Source organism: Empidonax traillii, unplaced genomic scaffold (genome assembly GCF_003031625.1).
Source record: "Empidonax traillii isolate 1590-97213 ecotype Southwest subspecies unplaced genomic scaffold, ASM303162v1 scaffold519:size850040, whole genome shotgun sequence".
In the NCBI taxonomy this organism is placed as follows: Eukaryota; Metazoa; Chordata; class Aves; order Passeriformes; family Tyrannidae; genus Empidonax; species Empidonax traillii.
This window is the reverse complement of record NW_020955712.1, coordinates 584,145-611,433: the sequence shown is the minus strand read 5'-3', so window position 1 is coordinate 611,433 and position 27,289 is coordinate 584,145. Positions and strand designations below refer to the sequence as shown.

The window sequence follows — 27,289 nt, the reverse complement described above, 5'->3', positions numbered from 1 at the left end:
CCCAGAGTCTTTTCACTTTTCTGCTTTAATAGAATTAGAATTTCAATTGAATCTTGCATCCTAGCTTTTTTATTTAAGCTGTGGCTCCTCGAACAGTTTTCGTTCTGAGCACGGTAATACTTGTCCTAAAAGTGTGTGCACTTCGCAATCACTGTAAAGGAAGAAGTGTTGGAAGGAGGAAGGGTTATAGAAACTACGTGAATTTATTCTGTTTTCATGTGGAAATGGCAGGTCAGAGAGAGTTAAGCTGCCATTTGCCTCCCCAAGCTTAATCTGGTGTGTAGAGGGAGAGGAGCCTGAAAGAGGAGTGGAAAGGGAATCGTGGCCAAGGCAGTGGAAGTCGGAAGAGGTTTTGAAAGAAAGGAGGTTTGTTTGGGGCAAGAGGACTGATTGCAGTAATTTGGAAAGCTAGTCCACTGTTCAGCAGCTAGTATGAAATTTTAGTAAGACTTTGACGTGTTGGCTCATAGGGAAATATGTCTGATGTCTTAATACTGAGGCATGCTTTTTAAATGTAGTTTGTAGCCACACACTGGTAGGACTCGGAGCACTTTAGGAGCGTGGATGGACTTTTCCAGCTACAGTTTGAACTGATATTAATGTGCATAGAAAGAGAAGATATTCTGAGCTGTTCTGAAGGATTACACTTTGCCAGAGTGCTTTGTGTGGTATTATTTAACACTCACCAGACTGGATCTCAGTTACCTTTAAAGGTTTCTTCCGAGCCAAACCCTGCAATGATTCTATTTGGGATCTGCCTAGAAAACCAAGAAGTTGTTCCAGTGGTTGCCTTCAGCAAGGCTTTTGTTGTTCTCCCTGCAAAGTCCAGTTGTAAATGCAATTCTCTGTTAGTTTTATATTGCTTCCAGCTCTATTCAGCTTAATATCACAACTCTTGGACTTGGAAAGGACTTAGAGCTTATGCAGTCAAAGCTACATGCAAGTGTGGGAGGTGGAAATAATTGGAACAGTGGACTCGAGTTAAAATAATTTAAACAGTGGACTAAATGGTTGTCTCCCTTTTCCCCCATCCAAGGAAAAAGACTGATGTTTTTTGGCCATGCATCAGTTACATGTTTCAGGGAAAACCTGGTCTTTAGTCAAGACTGATATTCAGAAAACACAAAGATGTTGACTCAAGTTTCTACTGGAGAGAGAGGAGTTTGTGAAGGATCCTTTAAAATGGCAAAGGAAGCATGATTGCAATGTATAAATATTTTTACGTAATGTTTTTTTATTTTCATATTTCTTTAATAGTAGTAAAAATATTATTGTAAATATATTGTCCCTCAGCTTCTGTTGTGGTCTTGTCTTGACCCTGACCAAAGCATCTGTCAAAAGGTTTTGCGGCCTGCAGCATTTAGATCAATCTCATTTCATTTTAATAGAAACTGTTTTAGTATGTTCCAGCTGTTTTGAGGATGGTTGATTGTAAGAGAACATTTTGGTAACTTCAGAGGGCTTGTGAAGCACTCGGTGTCCTGGCCGCTCACCAGAATAGGTTTCACATGATTCATCCTGCTGCACTTGGCCTGTTTTGAAAAACAGCAAGCCTTTAGGTGTCTAGAAGCTTCTTGGAACTGAGAGTTTTCTCCAGTTCCTTTTTCCAGGGTATTTTGTGATTTAGGCCCATTTCTGCAGCCCGGGGAAGCCACGTTGTACTGAGCCAGTGGAAAGCTAATTTTCAGTTGGTAGAGGGACAGCGTTTGCATCTGGATTAACTTTAGACTAGCATTCAGGTATGCTTGCTGTTGCAATGAAATCTCATTTTCGTTATTATTGCAAGACTTTGGCTTAGGCTGTTCATCCTGGTGGAAATGTTGCAAGACCTTGGGCTGAACTCTCATCATAATGTCAGTTCTCTTTGGCTGCATATTGTCTAAAATTGGAAAAACAGGCCTTTTCTAGTCTTAACCCAACACAAACTGCTTCTTTTCCGGGATCATCCTCGCACACCAAAATGGGATCTGACTCAAAATGCCTCTGCTCACCTCAGCTCCAATTTGCGTGGCTAGATTTGATGAGGAAAAAGTCCTTTCACACCAGGCGTGTGGCAGCAAAGATGGTCAGAAACAACTGGTTTTGCTGCTTGAACTGGTGAGAACCTTGTTTAGCAATTTGATTTTCCCCGTGGTGTAGAGAGGAGAACCGAAGCGTGAGGGGCCTTCGGTAGGTATGGCTGGGAATCTCATTTATTAGGGATTGAAATTCCACGTCTGACCACACGAAAGCATTTGCTTGGACTCTCCTGTGGAGACAAAATCAGTGCTTGGGGGTGGTTATTTCAAGAGGGAGGAATTGGTGTGATATTGAGAAGGGCATGGGAGCTTTAGAGCCTCCTCTGTTTATTGCCTGAGGTATTTGAAGAATAAACTAATACACACGTTTTTCCTTCCCCAAAGGTTCTGCCAATTCTTGAAATTCTGTACCACGTTGAGGAAAGGAACTCACACCACGTTTACATGGCCCTTATCATTTTGCTGATCCTCACAGAGGACGATGGCTTCAACCGATCCATTCATGAAGTGGTGAGTTGTTGTTTTGGTAAATAATCCTTCAGCTCTAGAAGTTATTTCAGTGTTTACTTTTATGAAGATACACTGGCAGATCTGTTTCCTCAGGGTGGACTGAATGGGCTCATACAAAATTGATGGCAGATACATATTTCTTTTGTAAGGATGAGTGACCTGAAGAGTAATTTCAAAACTTTTCCGAGTGAAATGATCAAAACACTCTCCCTCCTGCAGAGGAAGTGCTGCATATATCTCTTTTTCTGTCTTTTTTGGTGTTCCTGTTACAAATTAATGTGGTAACAGCCAGGCAGGCTGCCTCAAAGATGCTGAATGTTTGCTGTGGAAGTGGAGGGCCTAGAGGAGAGGGGAAAAAAAACAGGAAGCCTTTTTTTATTTCTAGTTAAAATCTTCACTTAACCAGTTTGATGCAGCTGAGAGGAGCTTTTACTCGGAGTTTTATTTTCCAGACTGACTGTTACTTCCTTACTTGGCATTTGTTTTTGTGTCATTCTGCTGGATGTGTTTCTACTTTATGTTGTCCATATAACAGAATCCAAATTTTGACTAACTTTGGTGGACCTTGACCATCCTTGCTGAACAATACCTTGGACAACTATGTTCTAGTTTCCCAGCCTTCTAAAGCTGTGATAATGCATAAGATATCTGCACTGTTTTAATTTAATTTTTAGAATGGGGGACACAGACTCTCTCCTGGGGTTATGTGAAACTGTGGAAATACAAAAAAAGCTGGGAGCTAGTTTCAAGGTTTCTAAACAGAACTCTTCCCAGGTAAATTTCCAGCCTGTTTTGGAAGGAGAGGCAATTTTTTTTTTTTTGTTACAGTGTTTATTTTCTGGAATTTCACATTATTTACTATTGCTCTGAGAGTAGAAAGCAAGAAGAGATGATTTATATGCAGTTTCCTGGCAATTCCTTTTGGGAAGCAGCTTTTAGTAGGAGCACCTATAGCAGCCATGAAGATGACTGAAATGTTTTCCTGAAGCTTTTTTTCCTTCTGCCTCCAACTTTGTGTGCCTTGAACCTGTAAATGTGCACCAGAGGTGTACGTGTGAGATGTGTATTTTTGGGTTCCCTGTCACTAAGTCTTTTAACCTCTCCCATAAACTGAGCTTGGTGAGGGTTGGAGCACGGCAGACAAGGCTTCATTCCTGCCTCAGTCTCTTCCCCCCATCATTCTTCATTCATTTTGAAGGCTTTACACATGGTCTTGTAATAAATTCCTTGCTGGATGAGTAAAAGTGGAAGATTTCCCTAAAATTTCTTAATGAGGATCCAGCTGTGAAACGAAAACATAAATCAGGTTTTCTTGTCCAGTTTATTCTTGCCTTTCAGCTCACCCTGCCAGCGGAGTTGTAGTGTTTGCTGTGCAGTGTGGATATTGGTTTACTACTTCCATCTTAATAAAAACACAACCCCCACCTTGTTCCTTCTACCCTGCACTGATTTCTTTGTTTTTCAGTCATGCCTTTGCTTCTTCCATTTTCTTCTGAATTTAATCTGCGATTCTACTTCAGATTTTCACCAACTGCTTCTTTCCTTTCCTCTGTGCTGGTGTATTTTCCCACTCCCGTGCCTGGTGAGAAGCTTCTGTTCATTAACAGGGTGTGGCCAGAGTTTTGCTGGATTTGCTTCTTGGGTGGATAGTGAGAGGTGGCTGTGAGGTACCTGAGCCTGCAGCACTGTCTGTGTGAGCTTCTCCTGACAGCCCTGCTGCAGAAGAAGCCGTGAAAATGCAAACTTCGGCCCTCAAAAGCCAAAGCAGTGCTATGGCACTGCAGAGAACAGGTGTGGAATAGTCTTAATTCCTCCTCCTGTCCTTCTCTGTTCCTTACTATTCCTTTTATTTTTACCCTTTTCTCCATTCTCAGCTGGATGGGGCATGTTTGATGCCAAAGGAGAGAGCAAATTTGGAGGCAAAGCAGCTTTGCAAGTGTTCTTTTTAATTGAATTTAAAGGCTTTTTCTTGCCCCCTGCTCTTAATGTGAGTGTCACGTGGATGGATTGGATGCAGTGAGGGAGAAAGAGGAGGCCTCTCCTTGTCCAGATCTTAAACTGTGCGCTCTGAAAGTCACCTGAATGAACTGTGACACGGACGAGTTGATAACTGTGATACCAACCCTTCAAGTGCTCCTTACAGAAAGGATTCCTTGCTTATAAAGTTATCTTTGTGATCTACATCTTCTGTTGCCATTCCATTTCCTGAGGAACGTGGACATGGAAGTGCAAATGTGGACATCACATCTTCCCTTGTGAACTCTGGGTACTGGGTATAGTGGATTCCTACAGGTGCTACGATGGGGAATAAGTGAAGGGGAGGGGGAAAGGTTTCAAAATCATACTGATAAATCACTTCCCCTCACCCACCTTTTTGGATTATTTAAGTGGATGTTTTCAGGTATGAATGAGCAAGCTACTGTTCAAAAACTACGGTAAAAAGTAAGAAATTTATCTCACATTTTATTAAATGTTAACTCCATGTCTCCTAAAGGCTAAGAGGGTATTACTGGGCTGCAGAACCGGGGGAGTCAGAAAATCTGTGTAGGTCTTTCTGTGAACTGTGAGCATCTAGCATCACCTTCACAAAACCTTAATTCAAAACAAATACCTACCAAATTTTAGCAGTTACGGCAGGATTAATTTTTTTTTTCTCCGTCATTATGAAGAAATAAAGATGTATTTTAGATCAACCTGTTTTTCTCTCTGCTGCTCTATGTCCTGTGTACTGTCCTTATAAGAAACATGACTGTACAGTCCATTTATGTGCTATTTTCCTTTGTGGCATTTAACCCACATTTATTTATTGATTTTTGAGATTAATTTTAGTAAGCAAAGTTTTATAAATCTGGTGATTATATGAACTGGTAAAGAGCTCAGGAAACCACAGAAACCCTTTTTGACTGCTGTAGGATGCTGAAGGATTTTTTTTTATTTAAAATGAATGTGGTCTTAACTGCTTGGAAAATATGATCAAAAGCATAGGTCCAGTTCCTGCAATTTGTTGAATGCAGTTGGGTCACTGTCTCAAATGCTTTTAATAATAATAATAATAATAATAATAATAATAATAATAATAGCAACAGCAACAGAGTAAACAAGTAAATAGAAGTATTCCCCAAAGGAGACACGTATTGGGGATTTTTGGTCTCTGATTTATGAAACTGTAAATAAAATTACACCAGATGTCAAAATAACATAATACAAAATTTTATGTAGTAGTAACCTTTTAATACTGCTACAGCGCTGCATGGTGTAGTAAGTGGTGATGGACTGTAAATCGTGATTTAACTGTTTATTTTCAGTGTGTTAAAAGATACCTCACAAGCAAAGTTGTGGGAAACTGAGAATCTCACTGCTTGGTATAGGTAGATGTGAGCTCCTGCTCTTTGCATCTGCAGTTACTGCTCCCTGAGTTGTAGGTGTCCAGGAGCCTGGTGTTAAAAAGACTAATTCATCAAAACATTTTTTTTTTCTCTAATTATTCTTGCAGGATCACCCCAGGACTGAGCCTTTTCCTTTTTCTTTCCCCTTTTTAATATTTTCTGTAAATCAGTGAAATTGGTCAGTTGTGGCACGGATTTTGGGTAGATGATTTTGAAATTTAGGATATTTTCATGGTTCGTGCTTCTGAAACCCAAAGCTATGTGAGGGATGGTGGTGGTTGCTGTTGTTGTTTTTCAGGGAGTCGTTTCATTGCCTACCAGCTGTGGTTGCTTTCTTCATTGTGGAGGAGAGGAGAGGTAACAGGTTCTCAGAGGTTACTTTTTAACCTTAAGTTTATTTATTTATTTAGGAGTAAGTGTACTATTTCAAGGAATATTTGTCTCAGTGACTGGCCTTTTCCCAGGCTGGTGTTTTTAGAGTTTCAGGGAGAACCATTTACCTTATCTGGAGCGAGGCCGGGGCATGAACGTGTCTTTGTCCGTGCTTACAGCTGTCAACATGTTTATTTAACAATCTCTGGTAACTTCATGTTTTGCATTAGGAATTTAAAACTTTGTCAGCTGGCCTTTGTGCCAGGGCTCTTCTGCTGATAAGGTGACTAATTGTGACCAAATGCCCAGTCTCGGGGGCGTGGGGGGGTCTGTTTCCATCTGCGCGGCACGTATGTAACCGGAGGTGCCCTGACGTCCGTGGTGGCTGAATATTCTCATTTTGCTGTTCCCAGAGCCAGCTGGGCTGTTTGCGTCCTCCCCTGCACAGGGGTCATGTTATCAGGTGAAATCCATAGGGACAAGCTGGAGTTTATGTAAGTGCTGCTTCCATCTCCTCTGGGAGGGCACTCTGCTCCCACTGGTGGTTCTGCTGCTGCTTGGCAGTGGTTGGAACCACGCAGAATCGAGTCCATCGAGCCCACCTGTCCCCCAGCACTGCCGAGGCCACCACTAACCCACGTCCCCAAGTGCCACATCCACATGTTGAAAGTTGTGTAGGAACAGGAGCCCTGGTGTGAAAGGAAGAACTGGAAACAGGCTGTACAAGGAACATGGGATGGTGTAATAGGGGAGAGAGAGAAGTAAACAAGAAACAAGTAAGATTTGGGACTGCTGAGCGAAGAAATGAGTAAAGAGGCAGGACAGGAGCAGAGTGACAAAATGCTGGGGAAGATGGAGTCAGGCTTCTTTCTGATGAGAGACTGGAATGGGCAAGGTAGGACAAGAGGGAAGGGCTTCACGCTGCCAGAGGGCGGGGCAAGGTAGGATACTGTGGGAAGGAATTGTTGGCTGTGAGGGTGATGAGGCCAAAGAAGCTGTGGCTGCCCCTGGATCCCTGGAAGTGTCCAAGGCCAGGCTGGATGGGCCTGGAGCAACCTGGGATAGTGGAAGGTATCCCTGCCCGTGACACGGGGGTGGGACTTGGTGAGCTTTCAGGTCCCTTTGGGGCCAAACCATTCTGTGATGCCAAGGTGATAAGGAGAGGGTGGGGGAGTGGAAGCTGATAAAAAAAAAAAAACAAAACTGAGGAGGAATGGGGTCTCTGGGGGCAAAGAAGTGGGAATGAATTACAGGGAGGGAAAACTGGAAGGCTGGTGGCTTATAAATAGCACAGGGAGCCATGGGTGGATGAGAAAGATGTGGGTGGAGGTCTCAAGGTCCTGCTTGAGATTACCTAACTTGTCCCAGTCCTATTCCTCCTGCCCCACTGGGACACCTTTTTGGAGAGAGCATTTGATGGGACTTGCTTCTGAGTCCCAGCTTAGTGTGAATCAGGAGCCTCCACTTCAGTTCATAAAGTACAGGGATGTGCCCCACAAAATAGCACCAAAGGGAGTGGGAAGAAACATGGGGCTCATTTGATTTGTGGGAGAAGGATGCTTTGCTATTTCGCTGATAAATGAGAGACTACAAGAAATACCTTATTAGAGATTTAATCAGTTGATATTTTTTTACTGGGCTAAGTGTATTTTTTCTCAGAGGGAAAAAAAAAAACCAGCAACCCTTGGGTATTGTTTTAGAGCAAATCGAGTGAAATTATTTCTTTTGAGTAATCTTCTGGAAATGTGGTTGGATTTGCGTTGTGCACCACGTCAAAACAAATAGTACTTTCTACCTCCCATTTTCATAGCTGTATTGTGTTTTACAAAGGGTATGTTAGATTTTCAATAAGGATTTAAAAGTCAGGAAGCGAAATGTGCAACCACAACTTATCCCTCTTATATTTACTTGTTACAGATTGTAACCACTACTTAATGATCATATGCTGTATTCTTCAAATAACAGTATATTTTTGTTCTGGAAGGTTCCAGTGGTGAGCTTGAGATATTTTAGGTAGTTAATTCATTTTTTTATATTAAATCTTCTCCTTAAAACAGATATCTCCACATAGTCATAAATAAGCCGTTATTAAGAAATCACCATTAATGGCAATCACAATGACTGTCTACACTTACTTTATCCTTTTGCAGTGGTGAAGTGACCCAAGAACTTGCTATGTCTGATCATAGATTTATGCTTAGCAGCATTGGGATGATCAAGTTCTCCAGCAGCAGTGCAGTTCCTATATGTGTAATCCTTAAAACAGCTTTTTAACTTTTAAGTTGCCTCTTTTTTTGGTGAAAATAGGTGTGGATTTTGCTTTGTCTTACAGGCATTTCCTGTTAATCATCTCTGTTGTTCTTGCAGACTAGTTGTCCTTGTTTACTGAAACTCTTTGGATGACTTGCTTTCATTTATACCATCACCACTTTGTCTTAAAATAGTATTAGTGACTTGTTATAGCCAGAAATTATACCAGTTTCCGCATCCACTCATCGCCTGCTATTTGTGGAAGCCTTTCGTGTAGTGATTTTGTGTTTCCTATCTGCTCCTCAGCCTTGACCATTCTTCCCTTAAATACCTCTCAAGTCTTCCCCCCTTCCTTGAATTCTGATTTTGTGATCCTTTTAGCAAAAGGTGTTTACCAGAACCCACCACACCTGAGACTGCAGCTGGGGGTGTTTGCCACCTTCGCCGTTTAATAGTGGGTTTTCCCACGTATAGGTTGCAGTCATTGCTTCATTTTAGCTTCCTTGTGGGAAAAATAGGAAGGTGCTGATGAGGAGTGAGGTACTGTGCAGTGCTGATAATGGACATCCCTTTTTAAAGTTGATTTTAAAAAGAAAGGATTCCTGTATCTCAAACTGCATCAGTTTACCAACTAACACGAGTCATAACCAGGGTGCTGTTTCAAATGACTCTTGTACTGTGAAAGAGCTTCAAGAGGCAGAGAATCATGGAATGCCAGAATGTCTTGGGTTGGAAGGGACATTCAGGCTCATCCAGTTCCACCCCCTTACCATGGGCAGGGACACCTTCCACTAGAACAGGTTGCTCCAAGTCCTGTCCAGCCTGGCCTTGGACACTTCCAGGGATGGGGCAGCCACAGCTTCTCTGGGCAACCTGCGCCAGGGCCTGCCCACCCTCACAGACAACAATTCCTTCCCAATATCCCATCCATCCCTGCCCTCTGGCATTGGGAAGCCATTCCCTGTGTGCTGTCCCTCCATCCCTTGTCCCCAGTCCCTCTCCAGCTCTCCTGGAGCCCCTTTAGGCCCTGCAAGGGGCTCTCAGGTCTCCCTGGAGCCTTCTCTTCTCCAGGTGAGCCCCCCCAGCTCTCCCAGCCTGGCTCCAGAGCAGAGGGGCTCCAGCCCTGGCAGCATCTCCATGGCCTCCTCTGGACTCTCTCCAGCAGCTCCATGTCCTTCTTGTGCTGAGAGACCTAAATACAGTCAGAAGTGTTTTCATATACCTTCCTGAGAGAAGAGGTTAAATAGAGGTTGATAGTTGAGATTGATGAGGTTTGTAATTTTTAAGACATCTGTATTATTTTCACTGAATCTGAAGTTTCAGTAGAACACAGTATCTCCAAGATGAAGTTACTCAAAGCAGCAGCTTTGTGTGCAGTAGTCCTTGTTAAACATATTTAAGTTTTGACCCAGAATAACCCTGAATTTATAGAGGATCTTTTCCATGTTTTTTAGGACAGTTCCTGTTGACTCATTTTTACCAGTCTTTTAAGTCAGGGTGTTTTGTGCACATGTTTCCTCCGTGTTGGTTGGCGGAGTACAAGGAAAGAGTGGAGTGATTCTCCTCCTGCAGTAAGTTTGGAAATGGTGGTAAACTTCATCCACCCTGATAGTGGAGAACTCTGAAAGATACAAAACCCTTAACCTAGCTGATGGCTTTGTCTAAGTGTTAAGGGAAGAGACCTTGTATCTGGCAAGGGAAATGCTTCAGTGTGGAGTCAACACTTCGCCTGTGGATCTGCTCCGTGACCCTCAGTATGTGAGCTCTCTCTTGCCCTTTAGTCGGAGCTCCTGCATGCTGCCTCTTGCCCAGCCTGTAATGAGGAAAAATGGGAAGGAATTGGCAGCAGTGTTCACGTGTCAAGGGTGGAAATGGAACCTTTATAAGGTGAAAAGTGTTAAGACCAAAGAGAATATAGGAGTGTGGCGGCGCAGGGCATAGAAACTAAGGAATTGCTAAATGTGATCATCTTTCTGCAGCTGGCATGTTTCCACAAGGCTTACAGTTGGTGAGATCTCCTAGATGATAATGCTGCAGAGGTCTTGACTTTTTTAATTTTGTTTTACTCATGCTTTGGAACACAAAAATTAAGTCACATTTGAGGCTGGAAGGTAATTTAAAGAATTTGTCTTAAGGAACATGGGATTCCAGACAGCTTCTTATGTTCTTTATTCAGACATAGGTGCTGAAGTACCTTGTTCTTTTTTCTTTTTTTTTTTTTTTTTTTTTTTCCAGATACTGAAAAACATCACTTGGTATGCTGAGCGTGTCCTAACAGAGATCTCACTTGGGAGTCTCCTGATACTGGTGGTGATAAGAACCATCCAGTACAACATGACCCGGACAAGGGTGAGTTACGCAGAACCCTTACGTGTGGGTTTCTAACTCCAGCAGCACGAATTCAGCTTCAAACAGGGTGTGGGATTTTATTCATTCTGTTGCAACCAGGTGGCATCTGGATTTGCAGCAGAAAATGGACAAATCAGCTCCATCAGCTGCTCGGTGTTTCTGAACTTGTATCACCATCTCTGTGTTATCATCCAGTTCGTCGAGTAGGATTCTCTAAAGACCTTAATTCAGGCATCAAACCCATCTTCAAACAAGGAAAAAGAGTTCCTTAGATTCATGTAAAGAAATAAATCATTGTAGGTTGTTTGCCCCTCTTAAATGACTTAAAAGAGGGAGTTTCAGCTCTATTTGTTGTTAGTGGTTTTGCTTCTTCAACTTAATGCCTCTTATCAGGTGGGGTTCATTGCATTTCTCAAGAATTTGGTTTTATACTTTGTTTCAAACCTATAAGCATAGTATCATGCACTTCTGAATATTTTCAACAGTTAAAAGCACAGTTGTTTTTACATTAAAGAGTAGCCAAAAAAAGTAATTGTATTTTAAATTGGAAGGATTAAAGATTTTGCCCTTACGATCAAAAGAATTGGAAGGGAGGAGGACAATTTTTGGCGTATATTTGTCGTATTTAGAATCTGTTATATAAATGAATATTTTAGACTTGAATAGGGAAACTAATTCCTTTCAGATTGGATAAGTGGGCAACTTTTTTTCTGTGAAAAACCCTTGACTTTGACAGGGCAATCAGCTAGTTGCTTATCTGGTCAAGTGGTTTCAGGGATGCTGAAATGAGGATCAGTTCCCTGAAGTACAGTATGGTTATAGTTTTGGGATTTGTGTAATGCTGTGAAAGAGTTAATAGGGAGATAAGTTATGAAGTAGAAAGTTTCAAGATAAGACTATAAAAGGGAGAGAGGAAGGGAGAGAAGAGGAAAATGTGTATTTTTTACACTGATGCCATTGTAAATCAACATCGCCAAAGATGCGAAGGCATACACATACAAGTCTATACATACAGATATATACACTCTGAAATCTGTATGGAATCACTCTTCTGTAAGCCTTGTATTTTAAGGAAACATATTAAAACATCACCAAGTGTCTACACTTTGCATTTCTGCCCTGTGCTTTTGACCATGTCCTTTAAAACAACATACATTGCTCAGCCTTTTGCATGACTCCTGCAGGAGGTGTCAGTGTCTGTCAGCAGAACAGTTTGATGTGTTGGGTTTTTTTTATCTTTCCTCTTCTTTCTGACAGGACAAATACCTTCATACAAACTGTCTGGCAGCCTTAGCAAACATGTCAGCCCAGTTCCGCTCCCTTCATCAGTATGCTGCTCAGAGGATCATCAGGTAAATATACAGACTTCTCTGAAAATCATCTTTGCTGAAACTCAGCAGTGGAGAAACTTGGATTTTATGTGCTTTAATTGATACTCATGAGCTAAACAGCAGAAGGGATAACTGAGTAACTAAATAATCACAGAATAAAACTTAACTTGCTTTATACTTGAACCTGTTCTGAATGGACAAAAACCCCACTGTCTTATCTGTCTGAGAAACTTCTGCCTTTCGGTCCTCTTAACAGAACAGCTCAGTAGCTGCTTTCAAACCAGAAGGTTTTCAGGGATTTTTGTGAGTTATGGGGTTTTTTTTGAGTCATGTATTATGTTATTATAAAAACGCACTGAATGGTGGTTCTCAATTACTATGCAGAATGGATTTTCAACTTAGTTCTTCCTGCATATTTGGCAAAAGGTCTCTGTTAAATCAGACATAACGGAATGATCATTATGTGACAGCACCCTGCAAATAGGAGCAATAAAACCTAAATCCATGCTTTTCAATGGATAAAGTTTATTATCCTCTGTAGTAATAAACAGTCAATATCTCCTGTGGTTCTGAAACAGGGCCATAACTTTAAAGAAGTAGATATTGAAGTGGGTCATTCCTGTTTTGTTTCTGTGCCGCAGAGCACTTTGTAAGGGCAGGTAATCCTGCGTCAGGCATCCTTCTCATCTTGGCAGCCAGCCCTGCTCCACGCTCCAAGGGAAACTGGGAAGGTCCTTGTTAATGTGATCTGGAATAAACTGTTATGGTGCTTGTCAGGTACAGACAGCATGCCAAAAATAAGGAAATTATGACTGCGTGCCTGTGCACTTTGTAGAGGACTGGGTTAACATGAGATACAGCTTGTTGTTAAGGATTTAATTCTCTCCAAGCCACTTCTCTTTTGGAAATGGTTGTTTGTAAAAGCGTGGAGAGGTAACCAGGATGAGTGCATTCTGTTGTTGCCTTCTCCCTGCTTGGTACTCATGCTCTTGCCACCTTGACAGTGGTAATGAGGGTTCAGAGCTTGAACTGGAGCTTCTTTCCCCTTACTTATCACAGGCATTGTCTTAAATGCCTGCTGTCTTCATTTCCCAAATCATAGACATGCACCTGAGTTTTCCAAGCATTTGCAAAATCCTGAAATCACAGATGCTAGCAGGGTGTGAGATACACTTCCTTGGTTCTGAAAAACTTGTCTGGTTTTTACTGTGATGCTTCGTTTGCCGCTTCTGAGCTTCTTCCTATCATCCTGGGTTCTGATTTTGTTCCATTTTATTCTAACTCTGTTTCTGCAGCCCAAAGAATGAGGTGGGACAGGGAGAGGTTATCTTGCTAGTCTCAAGACCCAAGAATTTCTCTTACAGTCCTTGTGTTAAGTATTTCAGCAGGATGCCCTGATGTTTGGGAGCCTTATTCCCTGTATCTCTAGACATGCATGGTAACGATATGACTTTAACACTGCTGCTTGATTTTGGCTGGGAAATGACTGCGCTGACATTCTCACCGAGGGCAGACAGACTTCCACTGGTGCACGACAGTGGAACGTGTGGAAAGAAGGCAGTGGGGTGGATGGCAGAGAACAGGGAAAGGAAATTCTGTCACAGTGAAAGATAGTGGAGCCCATCTGTTGGAGTCCCCGTCCCTGGAGGGATTTAAAAGCCATGTGGGTGTGGCACTTGGGGACATGGGTTGGTGGTGGCCTTGCCAGTGCTGGGGAATGGTTGGACTCCGTGACCCTGGAGGGCTTTTCCAACCTAAACAGTTCTATGGTTCTGTTCTTTGATTCTATAAATTAGCCTGAAACCTCAGTGCATTTTGGAGGATTGTAGAGGTTTTAGTCTGATAGCATAGCAGTTTGAGAAGGGTGTTGGTTATCCCAGCCATTGGGTGCCAGGAGGGTTGGAGTTCATTCTCTTATTTGGAAGTAATGTAAGGATTGATAGAGAAAATGGTCATGCTCATAAGCTGAAGAAGCAAAACAAAATGGCATTAAGATCTATATTGTATAATATGATATCCTTACGTAATTCATAAATACTCCATGTTGTTAGTTTTAAGCTTCTGCCTTGTCATAACCAGACGCTACGTATTATTATTTAATGGAAATTGGTAATGACTTTAAATAAATAAAGGAGTATTAGGGAGGGAGGACTGGAGTTAAATTCTGGAGTTGTAAAACTGTGCACCTGGACAATAGGCAAAAATGGTCACCAGGACTGGGATTTGATTTGTCACTGTGACCACCAAGACTGGGATTTAATTTGTCACTGTGATCACGACTGCTTATAAATAAAAGGATCCCACTATAAAAGTGTATTAAAATCTGTTCTAAAATGTCCAGTGGGACCAGGACATGGGCAGGCTGGAAGGTTCTGGGTGCAGGCTGTCCCCTGTAGGACTTCAGTGCGCTTTTTTTCTCAAGAGCTTTACAGCCTTGGGTTCCTTGGCAGGTTTAAGCACCATAAAGAAGGTATTTTAACCTGATTTCCTCTCAAAATACACAGATTTGCTATAAAGTTTCAGTTAACAAGAAAAGTAGTAAGAATACACGTATTTCTTAAGAGATTGATTTTTGAGTCATATATGGTCCTTCCTTTTTCTACTTTAGGAAGTCTGTTACCCACAATTATTAGATCTAGCCAGCAGTGATGTTCCATGATGCCAAAGCAGAATATTTATATTTATACTCCTCTTCTGCTTCCACCATCAGAGTACAGGCATCTCTGAGAGTAGAAAGCACAGTATCCATAAAGAGAAAGTGTTTTCTGTGAAGGAAAAGCCTAAAAAGAAGATAGTACTTTTGATTACATGAAGTATTTCAGGGTATAGGTTTCTAAATTAAGTAGCTGTGAAACACTTAACTTAAAAACTGCTTAGCAATGCAACTGAATGGGCAGTCATAATTTAAGCCTCACCAGATGCTCTAATGACTCCTTCCTTAATGTGAGAAGTAATTCCATTTCCACGCAGGCTTTTTCCTAATCCCATTCTGAGCAGAGACAGCCAATTGTTTTATATCCTGAAGACTGTTTTCTGTGAAAGAATGAGCTGGGAATATTCAATGTACTGCACTTAAGACCTCAGTAAAATACGACTTCATAATGCTGGGTAATTTGTATCACGTTCCAGCAAGCATGAAAATTGTCAGATTTGTATAAATCTATCACAAGTATAAATTTTACACAGGCAGCTGCTGGAAGTAAAAATAGAAGTAAAAGATGTCTCATAGTAAAATCCAGGGCAATATTACTTTAGGCTGGATATTCGCTGATGTAGATTGCCCTGACTTTGAGATCCTTCTCTTCTCTATTTGCTTTTGTCAGAGATTTGTGTTTAATTACACAGAGCTGTTTCATCAGCATAGTGACACTGCACCGCTCTGTGGAGTGCTGGTATTTGTAGTATCTTTAAATTATATTTAAATATACCTGCATAGTGGTGCAGATATTGAGTTTGTCGCTCAAAACTGCAAGTCAGTTGGCATTAATTCCTTTAACGTATTTGGAAACAGCTTCCATGATATTTGGCTTCCCTGCAACTTGGCCTGCCTGCTCTAGGATATGGAACACATGGAGGGTCTTCCTTGGATCTGGTGCGTTCTGTTATCACCACGTCACTTGGATAAAATCAGTGACGAGAAGACGACTGATCACTTAAGGCAAATGCTTTTCCTGTGGCTTCATATGTTGGAATGTTTGCAGTTTTCTAAGCAGGCATATGCCACTAGAGGTTGCCATACACCTCACTAATTAGATGTGCACTTTTAACGTTAAATGGCTTTGTGGTGCTGGAAACACCATCCAGTTTTCCTTTTTTTCTCTGTATTATCACCACGGCTGTTCACGTGCAGAGCTGTGTGAGCCACCAAGAGCACTTTATTGGCTGCACTTCTCCCCGTTGGATGACTTAAAGAACTTAAATATCAAAAGGTGGCCTGTAATTGTACCAGTGTCAGATTTTGTTAATTTCTTTGGCTGTCGCAGAGGGCTCAGTGAGATTCAGGGAGCAACATGAGGAAAGAGGTTTGTGACCACGCTCCTGAAGCTTGTAGGAGTCAGGTGGAATTAGAGAAGGAGGTGTGCTTAAAAAAAAAAAGGGTGCAGAACAGAGACTTCAGCTTGTGCTTGCTATGGGGTAGAGTGGGCTGTACCTGAGTGTCATCACAGCCCTGCTGTGCCTGCTGTGAGAGCAAAGCCTGAGGCTGTAAAGGTTGGTATAGGTTTCTTATAAATACAGTTGTAAGTGCTTAAGTATCCATGCTTGTAAAGCCTGACTGCGTTGCTGGGGTTCATCAAGTCTCTCACCTGAGAGAAGGAGGAAACCCTGCATTTGCTTTTCACTCTTCAACAAAGTCTTCATCATTTTGTAGGGTCAGTCGTGTTTCATAAGCTACTGTGAAAAATTGCCATCCGTTCTGATATGTGCCGCTGTATTTGAGAAGTTTCAGCTCCCCCCCAAAATTTTTTTTTTTTTTTTTTTTTTTTTTGTTTCCTGGGTTAGTAATTGAATTTCTCTGGAATGGTTTCCTCTTATATGAGCCTGGTGGGATTTTCTTGAGTGAAATAGCTTATGACAGTTGTTTAGGAATGAGTACCTGATGTTACTTTATGCTGCGCTTTTTAAGCTTGGCTTATGTTGGACTCAAAACTATCTTTAGCTTGTAGTGTGTGAGTTTCTATAGAAATATTGTATTGCCATTTCAGTGTGTTTTGTAGAATCCCAGAATGACTGGGTTGGAAGGTCCTTAAAACCCATCCAGTTCCACCCCATGCCATTGGCAAGGACACTTTCCACAGGACCAGGTTTCTCCAAGCCCTATCCAACCTGTCCTTGAATATTTTCCTTATTGTAAATAAATTTCTCGTTCACAAGCGTTCCCTGGTCCTTCTCCTTAGGCCTGCTCTCCGTCCATTCTCTGCCCAGAGAAATTTGTGTGAATCACTGTGTGTTCAGCAAAGAATAAAAATGTTTATGGAGCAGCAGGACATGTGTAATCTGACCTGCATTTTGGGGGCCACACTGAACTGAAAAATCTGAAATTGTTAAGTGTGTGAATGTGATGAAATCAGAAATTACAAATTGCTTAATAATACTTTTTAGCAGTGCCAATAATGGGATGTAATTGCTGGCTCAAAACTCACTAGGCTGCTCACAGAGGAAGATAAACAAATTTCTCTCCCACACAGCTTTAAACTCTGTGAGCATTCTGGTTTTCCTGCCTTTTTTTTTCTTTGATGTCAACAGTGTTTTCAGGAAGCTCTTTAACACAGAGCTTCCTGTTTCACTGGAGAATAGTGATGGGATAGTTGGAGCAGAGAACTAGTGAGATGGAGTTACCCATTTCAAAGGTGCTTCTTAAGGACAAAAACTTGGAAGAAAAAGCCAGGTTGCTGCATGAATGCTTCAAAGTTGTTTGCTTTCATGTTTAATTCTTGTTTGGAAACATGGGTATGGAACATAAGTATTTCCTCTCATACAGGAGTTGTCATTTGTAAATTGTAAGATTTGAGGTAGGTTGTCATTTCAGACTCTAATGGAGATGTCTACATTGAGCAACTCAAATTAGGTGAATAGGGTATTCAGCAGTTCTGTTAAACTTGTCATTCTGGCTTATTTCTCCCAGCAGAGGAATGAACAGTGTCAAATTAGAGCCATTTTTTCAGATAAAATAACCTCCCGAAATTGTTCCAGATTTGTGAGTTGGAACCCGTTGACCCCAGGAAACATAATTTTGAAAAAGTCCTGATTTCAGCCATGTCGGCTTTTAGTAATCAAAAAGTGAGAGTAAGATGTCAGTGATGAATTTACAACACAATCACCAACCTTCATGAGCACATAACGTGAGCGTTAGTTCCTCCCTCCTTTTTTTCCCTCTGCAGCAGTTGGTACTGTTTGGAACAAGGGATGTTGCTTAGAGCCACACAGCTCTGGGGGTCTTCGAAACACACAGGTTTGTGTCATACCCCACACTCAGGGGGCCTGGGCTGTGATGACACTGTAGGAACAATCAGTAGACAAGGTCTTCGTATTCCGGGCTCGAACCTTCATCTCTTAATTGGGCCATTAAATTAAATCTCAGTTTACTGATCTCTGAATCATAATAGAGAACCCTAGAGAAAAGAGTCTCTGCTCCCACAGCAGCAGAGATTGAGAGGCTTCACAGGTTGAATTATATCATAATAAAAGATCAAGCTCAGAAAGGGCTTCTTGGAATTAATGCCCTGTGGCCAGACCTGTTAAATACTGAACCCTCTGAGCATCAGCTTTCCAATTCCTTTTTTATAACCAAAAGAAAAGGAGAGAAGGAGGAATTGAGGGCAATGAACAGTTTCACTGAAGCAGTGAGATCTGCCTCTGTGGATATCAGGAGGGGAATAGACACAAATCCCTTGTTTCTGATAGCGAAATCTAAATATCTGCAGTCTGAGCTGTTCAAGAGTAACAGGTGATTTTTCCTTCTCTTTTACATCACACAGTAATTGTGCTAGGAGGACATTACCTCAATGAAAGTTACCACAGCAGTTTTCTAAATTTCCTACAAGGAGTTTTTAACCTTAGGGTTGGGTTGGTTTTCACTGGTGGTGCAGGACACCCTGCAGCCCTGCTCTCCAATTCCGTACTCCTGGGGGGAAAACTTGTTCCTACAAACAGTGGCTTTTGGTAATTCCTGTCCCCAAATGTTTTCACACAGACATCATGCCACTGAGATAAACAGGCAGAGACAATCTTTCTGTGGATTCAGCTTTGGGTTATTTATCTGCAACTCAGGCAGCTTGTTTGGTTTTCTGTGTTTGCTTTAAAGCAGTAGCAGATGACCTGTTTATCCCAGCAAACTTACATTGCCATACAAAACTCTGCTGGGTGAATTTTTTACTTTGAAAAATTTGTGTTGATTTTTTTTTCCCACCGTGTCCTTCCCTTTGGTGGCATTTTCTCTGTGCTGTAAGATAGAGATTTTGGCAGTAAATTCTTTTCAGTGTGGAGGGATGCAGAACTGACTGGTTGGTGTTGCCTCAAAAGTAAGAATTAAAATCCTCAAAGACCAATTTAGTGCTTCTTAACTTTGAAATAGTTTTGCAGGATTTCAGTTTAGAGGATAAAGCATTTATTGTCTAGCCTGGTTATAAAATGGCTTCACACTGATGGAGGGGTGGTATTGGAAAGGAATTGTTGGGTATGAGCGTGGGGAGGCCCTGGCACAGGTTGCCCAGAGCGGCTGTGGCTGCCCCTGGATCCCTGGAAGTGTCCAAGGCCAGGTTGGAGAGGGCTTAGAGCAACCTGGGATAGTGGAAGGTGTCCCTGCCCATGGCAGATGGTCTTTAAGGTCCCTTCCAACCCAAACCGTTCCATGTTTCTGTGATAAAGTGGTATTCTGTTTATAATAAACTGCTTTATAATGAGGATTTTTTTTTTTTAACCCCCATGCAGTGTGGTACGTTGCGAAATGATAATCCCATTTTGATTAGATGTTCCAAGTAGGGTGAAAACTAATGTCTTCTCAGACCAAAGGGCCTTCATGATATTCTCATGCCCAGTCTGTGCTTGGAAGAACACATGGTGGAAATGGAAAATCAAGCAGCTTCAAGCCACCGGGTCTGAACTTTGCTGTTCACCTGTGGGCTGTCAGCACAGCAGGGTACCTGGGGAGAGCTTTTGAGCCACCTGGTCGGCCTTGGGCAGCTTTGCCTTGCTCTTCCTTGAGCTGTTCACGGACACAGTGCTCCCTGTACAGGTGCTTCTTACGCTGTTCGTTCTGTTCTGTTACTGTTACTGCTTAAACATACAGAGCTGCTCGAATCCCAGGGGTGGCTTTTGTTGGGAGACAGAAGTGATTTATTAAAAGATCTCAATAGCGTTAAATAAAAGAAACATATGCTGGCCTTATTAGTAGCTTGTTGACCTAGATTAGCTGTGGGGAAGCTTATAAGCTGATCAGCCCTTCCAAAATTGGGAGGTGTCATTGCAATTAGTAGGAGAGGCTGTGACAAAAGAGGAGACAACAATTGTTCAGACAAGGGAGAAGAGAATATTAGTAGCAAATGTGCTGTTGCTGGTATGACTTAGCGATGCAAATACAATGAAGTTAAATTTTAAAAGGAAAGAAGCGTATCCTTTTTTTACTTAGAATTGAGTGTAGTTGTGGTCAGATGTACTAAAATGCTGCCTTAGCTGTGTCAACAACAAGAGGAGTACTCCATGTGGGCTCGCCTGTTTTTGCCCGTGTGCAACATATGGAGGCGAGGTTTTAGGCTGATATCAGCTGTTTCCAACATGGAAATATCATTGAACTTGGTTTAAGCCTGGTTGAACCTGCTGGGGATTCTGAGTGGGCGCCTGATGGGACAGTAATACCCTGGTCCCCCATCTGTTGTGGGCGGCCGAGTGCCCCGCGTGCCATTGGAAGTGTTTGCAGCCCAGGCACCCCCAGCTCTCTGGGTCATGGAGGCTTCCCAGATGGACGGACTCACAGCTTTATTTTCAGATAGATTGGATCAGGGTGAACCACAAAGGGGTCTTGGGGAAAGGTTGCTTCCCTCTGTCTCAGGGTCTCCTGACATGGAGCGGAGTGGTTGAACTGTTTTCTGCTCTGTAGGTAATGTCACAGGACTCCTTAAAAATGACATTGTTGATTGCTGACCTGGCTTAAGAAGGTATTTAGTACCTAAATATGCACCACTCTGAGAGCTCACCTTTGCAAAAGGTAGTCTGGTCTTCCCTCGACCACTTTTTGTGTCTCTGCTAATTTGTGGGCCACAACCAGTGGGATAATATTCTAATTTTGTAATTTTTTTTTGGGGGGGGGGGGGCAGGGCACTGACACAACTCATTTGTGGTACTTCAGTGTCTTACAAACTGCAAGTCATTGCTTGGCAGGATGTGGGATTACATGAAGACATTGCAAATCGTCACGGAACGGAGGTTTGATGGATCTTGGTCCCTATTTCAGGGAGTCTAGACCATCACACATGTCACAGAGAGCTGGAGTTCTGAGGGAGAAGGACCCCGTAGTGCCGTCTTTAATGATTGTGAATGGCCCATTCATAGTTAATGTGCCACATAAGCTCTTTGGAAACAGTGTAATTTAATGATAGTCTTCAAATTGGGGATTTAAACTTTTCTTCTTCGGTGGAACCTTTAAACTGTTGATCTTGTGAATCTCTTCTGAGGAAGAAATATCTGAGGAAACATAAGAGAAACTACTATTTTTTTATACACTTCCAGCATTTTTTACAGCTGAATTTGCAGAGGTTGTTTTGAGTTGCATCACTTAAGTTTGCACGTTTAATAGCTAAAGGAAGCAAAAATGAGAAGCCAGGAACGTTATTCTGGTCCTGCTAGTACAATTTTGATTTCTTTTAGATTCCATGGTAAAAAAGGTAGAGGCCACTAAAATGTCTACTGGGTTGTATCCCACTATATTACTTGGGATTTTGAGTGTCCAGTGTGCAGTGAGGATCATGGAATGGTTTGAGTTGGAAGAGACCTTAAACATCATCTGGATGTGACCCTTATAGCTTTTGCATTATAAAAAGTCTGTTTGAATGACCAGTAATTCGGCCTGCAGAAGATTTTTCAGAGATTTAAAAGACCGAGGGATTTCTAGTAGTCTTTTAGAAACTATTATTTGCTATTCCAGTAAAATCCTAGAAACTGGAGTCTCGTCTTTGTTTTGAATGGAGCATGTTGATGGGACAGTGTTCCTTAACAGAAGTAGAGGTGACTCAGTATAATGACTTGCTTGAACCTGTCGTTTGTCCTCAGTTGCAGGGTATTTGGCTCATTAGTGCTTCATTCAGATACAGCATGTACTCTTTCCTTTTTAGAAAATTTTCTCTTCGGAAAAAAACAGTTCACTGTGATCTAAAGAAGTTAATGACTAATGAACTTACGAAGATTTATCTGACAAACAGAAATAGTGTTATGGCTCTAAGTAAACATTAGAACGAAACAAAAATATAGCAAAAAATATAGCGTTGATTTTAAATATTTTCTTTCCTTCCTTTTTTTTTTTTTTTTTTTTCTCTGTCAGGCTGCTGCTTATTTCACATTTTAACTGATACCACTATATATGTCTAGTGTGTGAAACCAGGATAGGTATGAGTGCCTGCAGGGAGAGAAGCAGATCAGTTTAACATTCAACTAACCTGTGCCTGTGCCTTCCAAATTGCTCCTGAAAGCTTTCCTTTCCACCACACGTGGAAATTTTTAGTTTGTTCAGACCCCACACTTCAGCGAGGATTTTCAAACAGGCTTTCTAATGGATTTTAGAAATACGAAAACAACAGTTTATGAAATTTCTAAGTCTCTTAAGTACTCAAACCGAGGTATTTACCACCACATTGTACTCTCACTGTAGTTTGCAAGGAGAATATTGCACTTTGAGTCATCTAACATGTGTAAATGGAGGGTGAAACTATAGGTACAGAAGGATCAGGATTTAACAACTTTAATGTGCACCAGGCCTTTATAACCACTGAATGACTCAACCTTTTTAATGGTAATGGCCTTAAGCAAGTTAAGGAAAGAACAGGCTTTTAGGTAAAGTAAATACACTTAGTTCTGCAGTGAATAGATAAATTTTCTGTGAAGTTGTGTAGAGACATGTTTCTGGAACTCATTAATTGTGTGCTCAGGTCCACACGTGAGTGTCTCTCCAAAGAACCCCAGCTTGCAGGGCCTGACGTGGGTGAATCCTGCTGGGGAGCAGGGCAGGGGCTGACATTGCCGCTGTCTCCCGACTCCCGAGGGAGGATTTTCCAGGCCCAGGCAGACGGAGATGCAAATGTCCCCGTTAATGAGGGTGTCGTAGCATCCCTGTAATCCCATGCAGAGCCTGTGAATTATCACAAGTGTCTAGCCAAGGGATAAAAGCGCAGGAGGTTTCCAAAACAACATTCCCATAGTAGCATCTCTTAAGCTGCCAGGGTTATGTGCCTTCCAAGTAACCAGTGCATCTGGGTGATTAAAGCCTTCGCCCTTTGTCTGAAACATCAGAACTGAATAGACATTTCCTCCGAGCTCTTTCATATCTCTTTTTTTTGCTTATGGGTCGTCAGTTGCTTGTGTCTGCTTTTAATATACAAATCCTTTTGTTCTTTTTGATGGAACTTCATCTGTACAGAAGTAATTTGGCCTTTCTGCAGAAGAATCTCATATATTTCTCCTTTTGTTTTCAGTCTATCAGACATCTCCAGAACTTGTTTGGTTTTCATTTCCTTGCCCTCCTTCACTATAAATACTTTCATGCATAAAGATAATTCTCCTCTCATAAGCCTGTTTTGTACATTTGGCCAGTGCTGTGACAGAACGCTGCTTCAGGGCATGGGAACTTATGTCTGTGACACATTATCACAAATAATCGGCTTCTTAAGTATTTAAATAATTTTCATCCTTTTCTTTTCTGTGTTGTTATGGCACCTTTAACCCTATAATGACCCCTCGCCCCCAAACTGCTGTTTTGCAATAATGTAATTTACAATCCTGTCATCACTCTATCCTATAACATATAAATTTAGGGAATGCTTGTATCTGAAAAGAAGGCCTGCAGGGATGAAGTATTTTTAGAAAGCCATGAGAATGTTGCTTCGATGAGGAAGGAAAGGGCCAGCAGTGGAAAAGTATTTGACTCCTGACAATGCAAGAGCACTGGAAGACGTCGGGAAAACCGCATCCAGGTTTTTTGGGCCTCCAGGCACGGGAGAGGGGTTGCCTCTGGTTCCCAATGGTCAAGAGGTTCCAGCCCGGGGGAAGAAGGCAGTTTTTCATGGTCAGGGGAGTACTGGCGTAGCAGCACAGAGAAGTTTTGGAGTCTTTGTCCCACTGGATAAACCCCAGCTCAGGTGTGGATTCAGCTTTAACCCTGCTTTGAGCAGGAGGTTGGGCTACAAACCTCCTAAGGTCTCTTTCATTGTACTTATGACTCTAAGATAAGAATAATAATTAAAAAAAAAAAAAAATTACGAATTTCTTAAGAAGCTTAACTGTGCTAACACCACAGTGGAAGAAACTCATCCAAAGAAGCCCAAACCACCTTTTTGTGAACATAGCATGCCAGTCTTTAATAGCAGTCTTGGCACTGAAAAACAAATAACAGAGTAGTGTTTCTGCTGTGGTTCATCAGTACCACGGTTCGTCACCAATCATCAATAAAGAAAAATGAAAAAGTGTAATCCAAAATTCTAATTTTGCATGATGTGTATGATGTGTTTTACTGTTAGCAGGAGTCACAGAATCCTGGAATGGTTTAGGTTGGAAGGGATCTTAAAAATCATCTTGTTCCAACCTCCTGCCATGGGCAGGGACACCTTCCACTAGAGCAGGTTGCTCCAAACCCCATCCAACCTGGCCCTGAGATAGGCAGATAGATGGTTTGCCTTTTCAGCTGTTTATACTGTGTGTAATAACATCAATAGGTGATACTTCAGGCAGAAAATAAATCATCAGTTCTCATGGAGTGGATGATCTAATAAGTTGTTGTTTTCATCTGCGTAGTATTTGAGTACAGAACGTGTTTTGGTTGGGTTTGTCTTTGGGAACAGAAGAGCAGTGACTAACGAGGACTTCCAAGAACGCAGGTTATCAAACATGAGCGATGGCAGAGCGCTCATTGTGCGTCATGACATTCTGCCCACGTGCACGGAGGTAGCTCGGTGTGTTGACTAATGCACGCTGGTTTAATTAGCTTATACTTTCATTTATTTTTCTTTTAAAGGCTTTCATATTGGCTTTCCCACAGAGTCGTGTTGTAACATAACTACCTTTTGAAAATGCAGTGCTTAAGTCTTCAGATTCAGCCGAAGATGTTATTTGCTGTGCATTTTTCAAATTCTGCCGCAGAAACAATATGACCTAAATATTTAATCAGGCTTAGCAGAATTGGCTTTTTTTTTCCTTTTCTTTTTTTTTTTTTTTTAATTGCTGCAGATTAATCTAGTTTCTCTGAGCTAATACACATGGCATGTATGTCTTCAAGACCTTTCTTTTTCTCAATAACGTTAAAGATTTATAGCCCTCATAAAATCTGGCATGCGCCAGGAGGAAGATTATGAATTACAATTACTTAAACATTAGCACTGGGAATTTTTCTTTCGAATCCTGTATATGATGTTTCACCCTAGGTTGTATTTATAGAGGGGTTAGTGAATACTGGTTTTATACCACTTTCCTATACCCTCCCCAATTTGCTTTATTTCTTTGTTGTTAAGATGTTGGCCTGGTGCTGTTTACATTTTTGCCTTTGATATATTTATTTTAAAATTGCAGTTGACTTCACTAGAGAAAATATCAGATTCCTAGTTTAAACAAATAAGGATGTAAGTGGCTTTGAATGTTTTGCTTAGTGCTGTTGTCTTGTTCGAGTCTTAAGTTTTGGATGAAAAAATAAATGTAAGCATATCATGAATTTCAGCACTTCTTATTTTCAAACTCTTATTTTTGCTAGGTGTTTAGTCTGTGGCTGTAGTCTTGTGTACACTTCTTGAATTCACATTCTTGAATTAATGTGGAGTTTGAGTTAAAAATTGGAAGTGATATGATCACCTAAACCAAAACAATTGCAGTGGCCATTTAGGATGTGGAATTTTTTTCAGAGAAACAGGTTTGGAAGAATCTTCGGGAAAGTCTCATTTGTTTGTTGGTTTTGATAATCTGTGTGTTTCACACAAGGTCCTTGGAGGGCTTCCAGATGATCAGGGAGGCTCAGTAAAGCTGCAGGAAGCCAAGGCAGCCCGGGGGGTGAAACCACATCCTGGGGCACAGCAAAACCAGTGGGCCAAGGGAGGGGATTGTCCCAGTTTATTCAGTGATGGTGTGGCCTCACCTCGGGCACTGTGTGCAGTTCTGGGCACACCATTTGAGAGGGATGTGAAGGTGCTTGGGTGCATCCAGAGGGGGACAACAAAGCTGGAGGAAAGGCTGGGAGGCCCATCCTGTGAGGAGCAGCTGAGGGGCCTGGGCTTCTCTAATTTGGAGTGGAGGAGACTGAGGGGCAACTTGCTCCCTGCAGCTTCCTCAGGATCTGCTTACAGGATGTGTGGGAATGGTTCAAAACTGAACAGGGGTGGTTTGGGCTGGTCATTGGGAAGCATATCTTTACCAAGAGAGTGGTTAAATCCTGGAACAGACTTCCTAGAGAGGTCATCAATCACAGAACTATAGAATGGCTTGGTTTCGAAGAGATCTTAAAGCCTGTCTTGTTCCACCCCCTGCCGTGGGCAGGGACACCTTCCACTAGACCAGGCTGCTCCAAGCCCTCTCCAGCCTGGACTTCAGCACTTCCAGGGATCCAGAGGCAGCCACAGCTTCTCTGGAAAAGCCTGTGCCAGTGCTGTAAACATGCTTTAAGTTGGTCAGCCCTGAACTGGTCAGACTAGATAGTCGTTGTAGGTCCCTTCCTGCTGAAAATACTCTCCCCTGTTCACATGGGAACCTCCACCTTCCCTCTGGCTGTCAACATCACACTCCCACTGATTTTAAATGTGTCTCTGATGCCCTCGTTTAATTACTGTCATCAGAATACCTTTATTGATTGGAGTTGGCCAAACTCTGTGGAGTTTGTCTTCATCAGCCCTGCATCAAATTACAAATAAATATAGATGTATTGGGTTAATTTTTATACGTATATAAAAATTTTTTATATATGTAGATAAAAATTACGTTTCCCCTGCATGTGCCTGGGTGTCAGGCAGTGAAGAATGTGTACAGGTAGGGTCTCAAGCCTTCATTTTAGCTGCTGCTGGTTCAGACACACCTAAAAAGCTCTCAAGGAGGACCAGAGTTCCAGGATTAGAGGAGATTGGGATAAGCAGGTGAGAGTGTTCTCACAGCAGTCAGATGAAGGCATTCACCTCCTGGAAGATTGATGAGAACAGGCTGTCCTTGCAGGGTAGAAGAGGGAAGGACAGCTCCAGAAGCTGGGGGGGAGTTACAAGCAGGAGCAATCATTCCCTTGAGCAAATTTACTTTTTTTTTTTTTTTCCCTAGAAGATAGTTATTAGCTGACTGATGTGGTTAGTTTGGGGGTCTTTTTTCCCTTTTTTTCCCCTGTTTGTTTTTTTTTTTTTTGGTTGGTTTG

General features: G+C 41.9%; 1 protein-coding gene across 4 annotated transcripts in view; it reads left to right on the top strand.

Moving 5' to 3' along the window:
• Positions 1-27,289, top strand: part of DYM (dymeclin) — a 206,929-nt gene that overhangs the window by 83,093 nt on the left and 96,547 nt on the right. For all 4 annotated transcript variants that reach the window (XM_027896872.1, XM_027896874.1, XM_027896871.1 and 1 more), the window contains exons 11-13: positions 2,403-2,528; positions 10,772-10,885; positions 12,143-12,237. In XM_027896872.1, the coding sequence (XP_027752673.1) occupies positions 2,403-2,528; positions 10,772-10,885; positions 12,143-12,237 (335 nt within the window). The remainder of the gene's footprint in view (positions 1-2,402; positions 2,529-10,771; positions 10,886-12,142; positions 12,238-27,289) is intronic.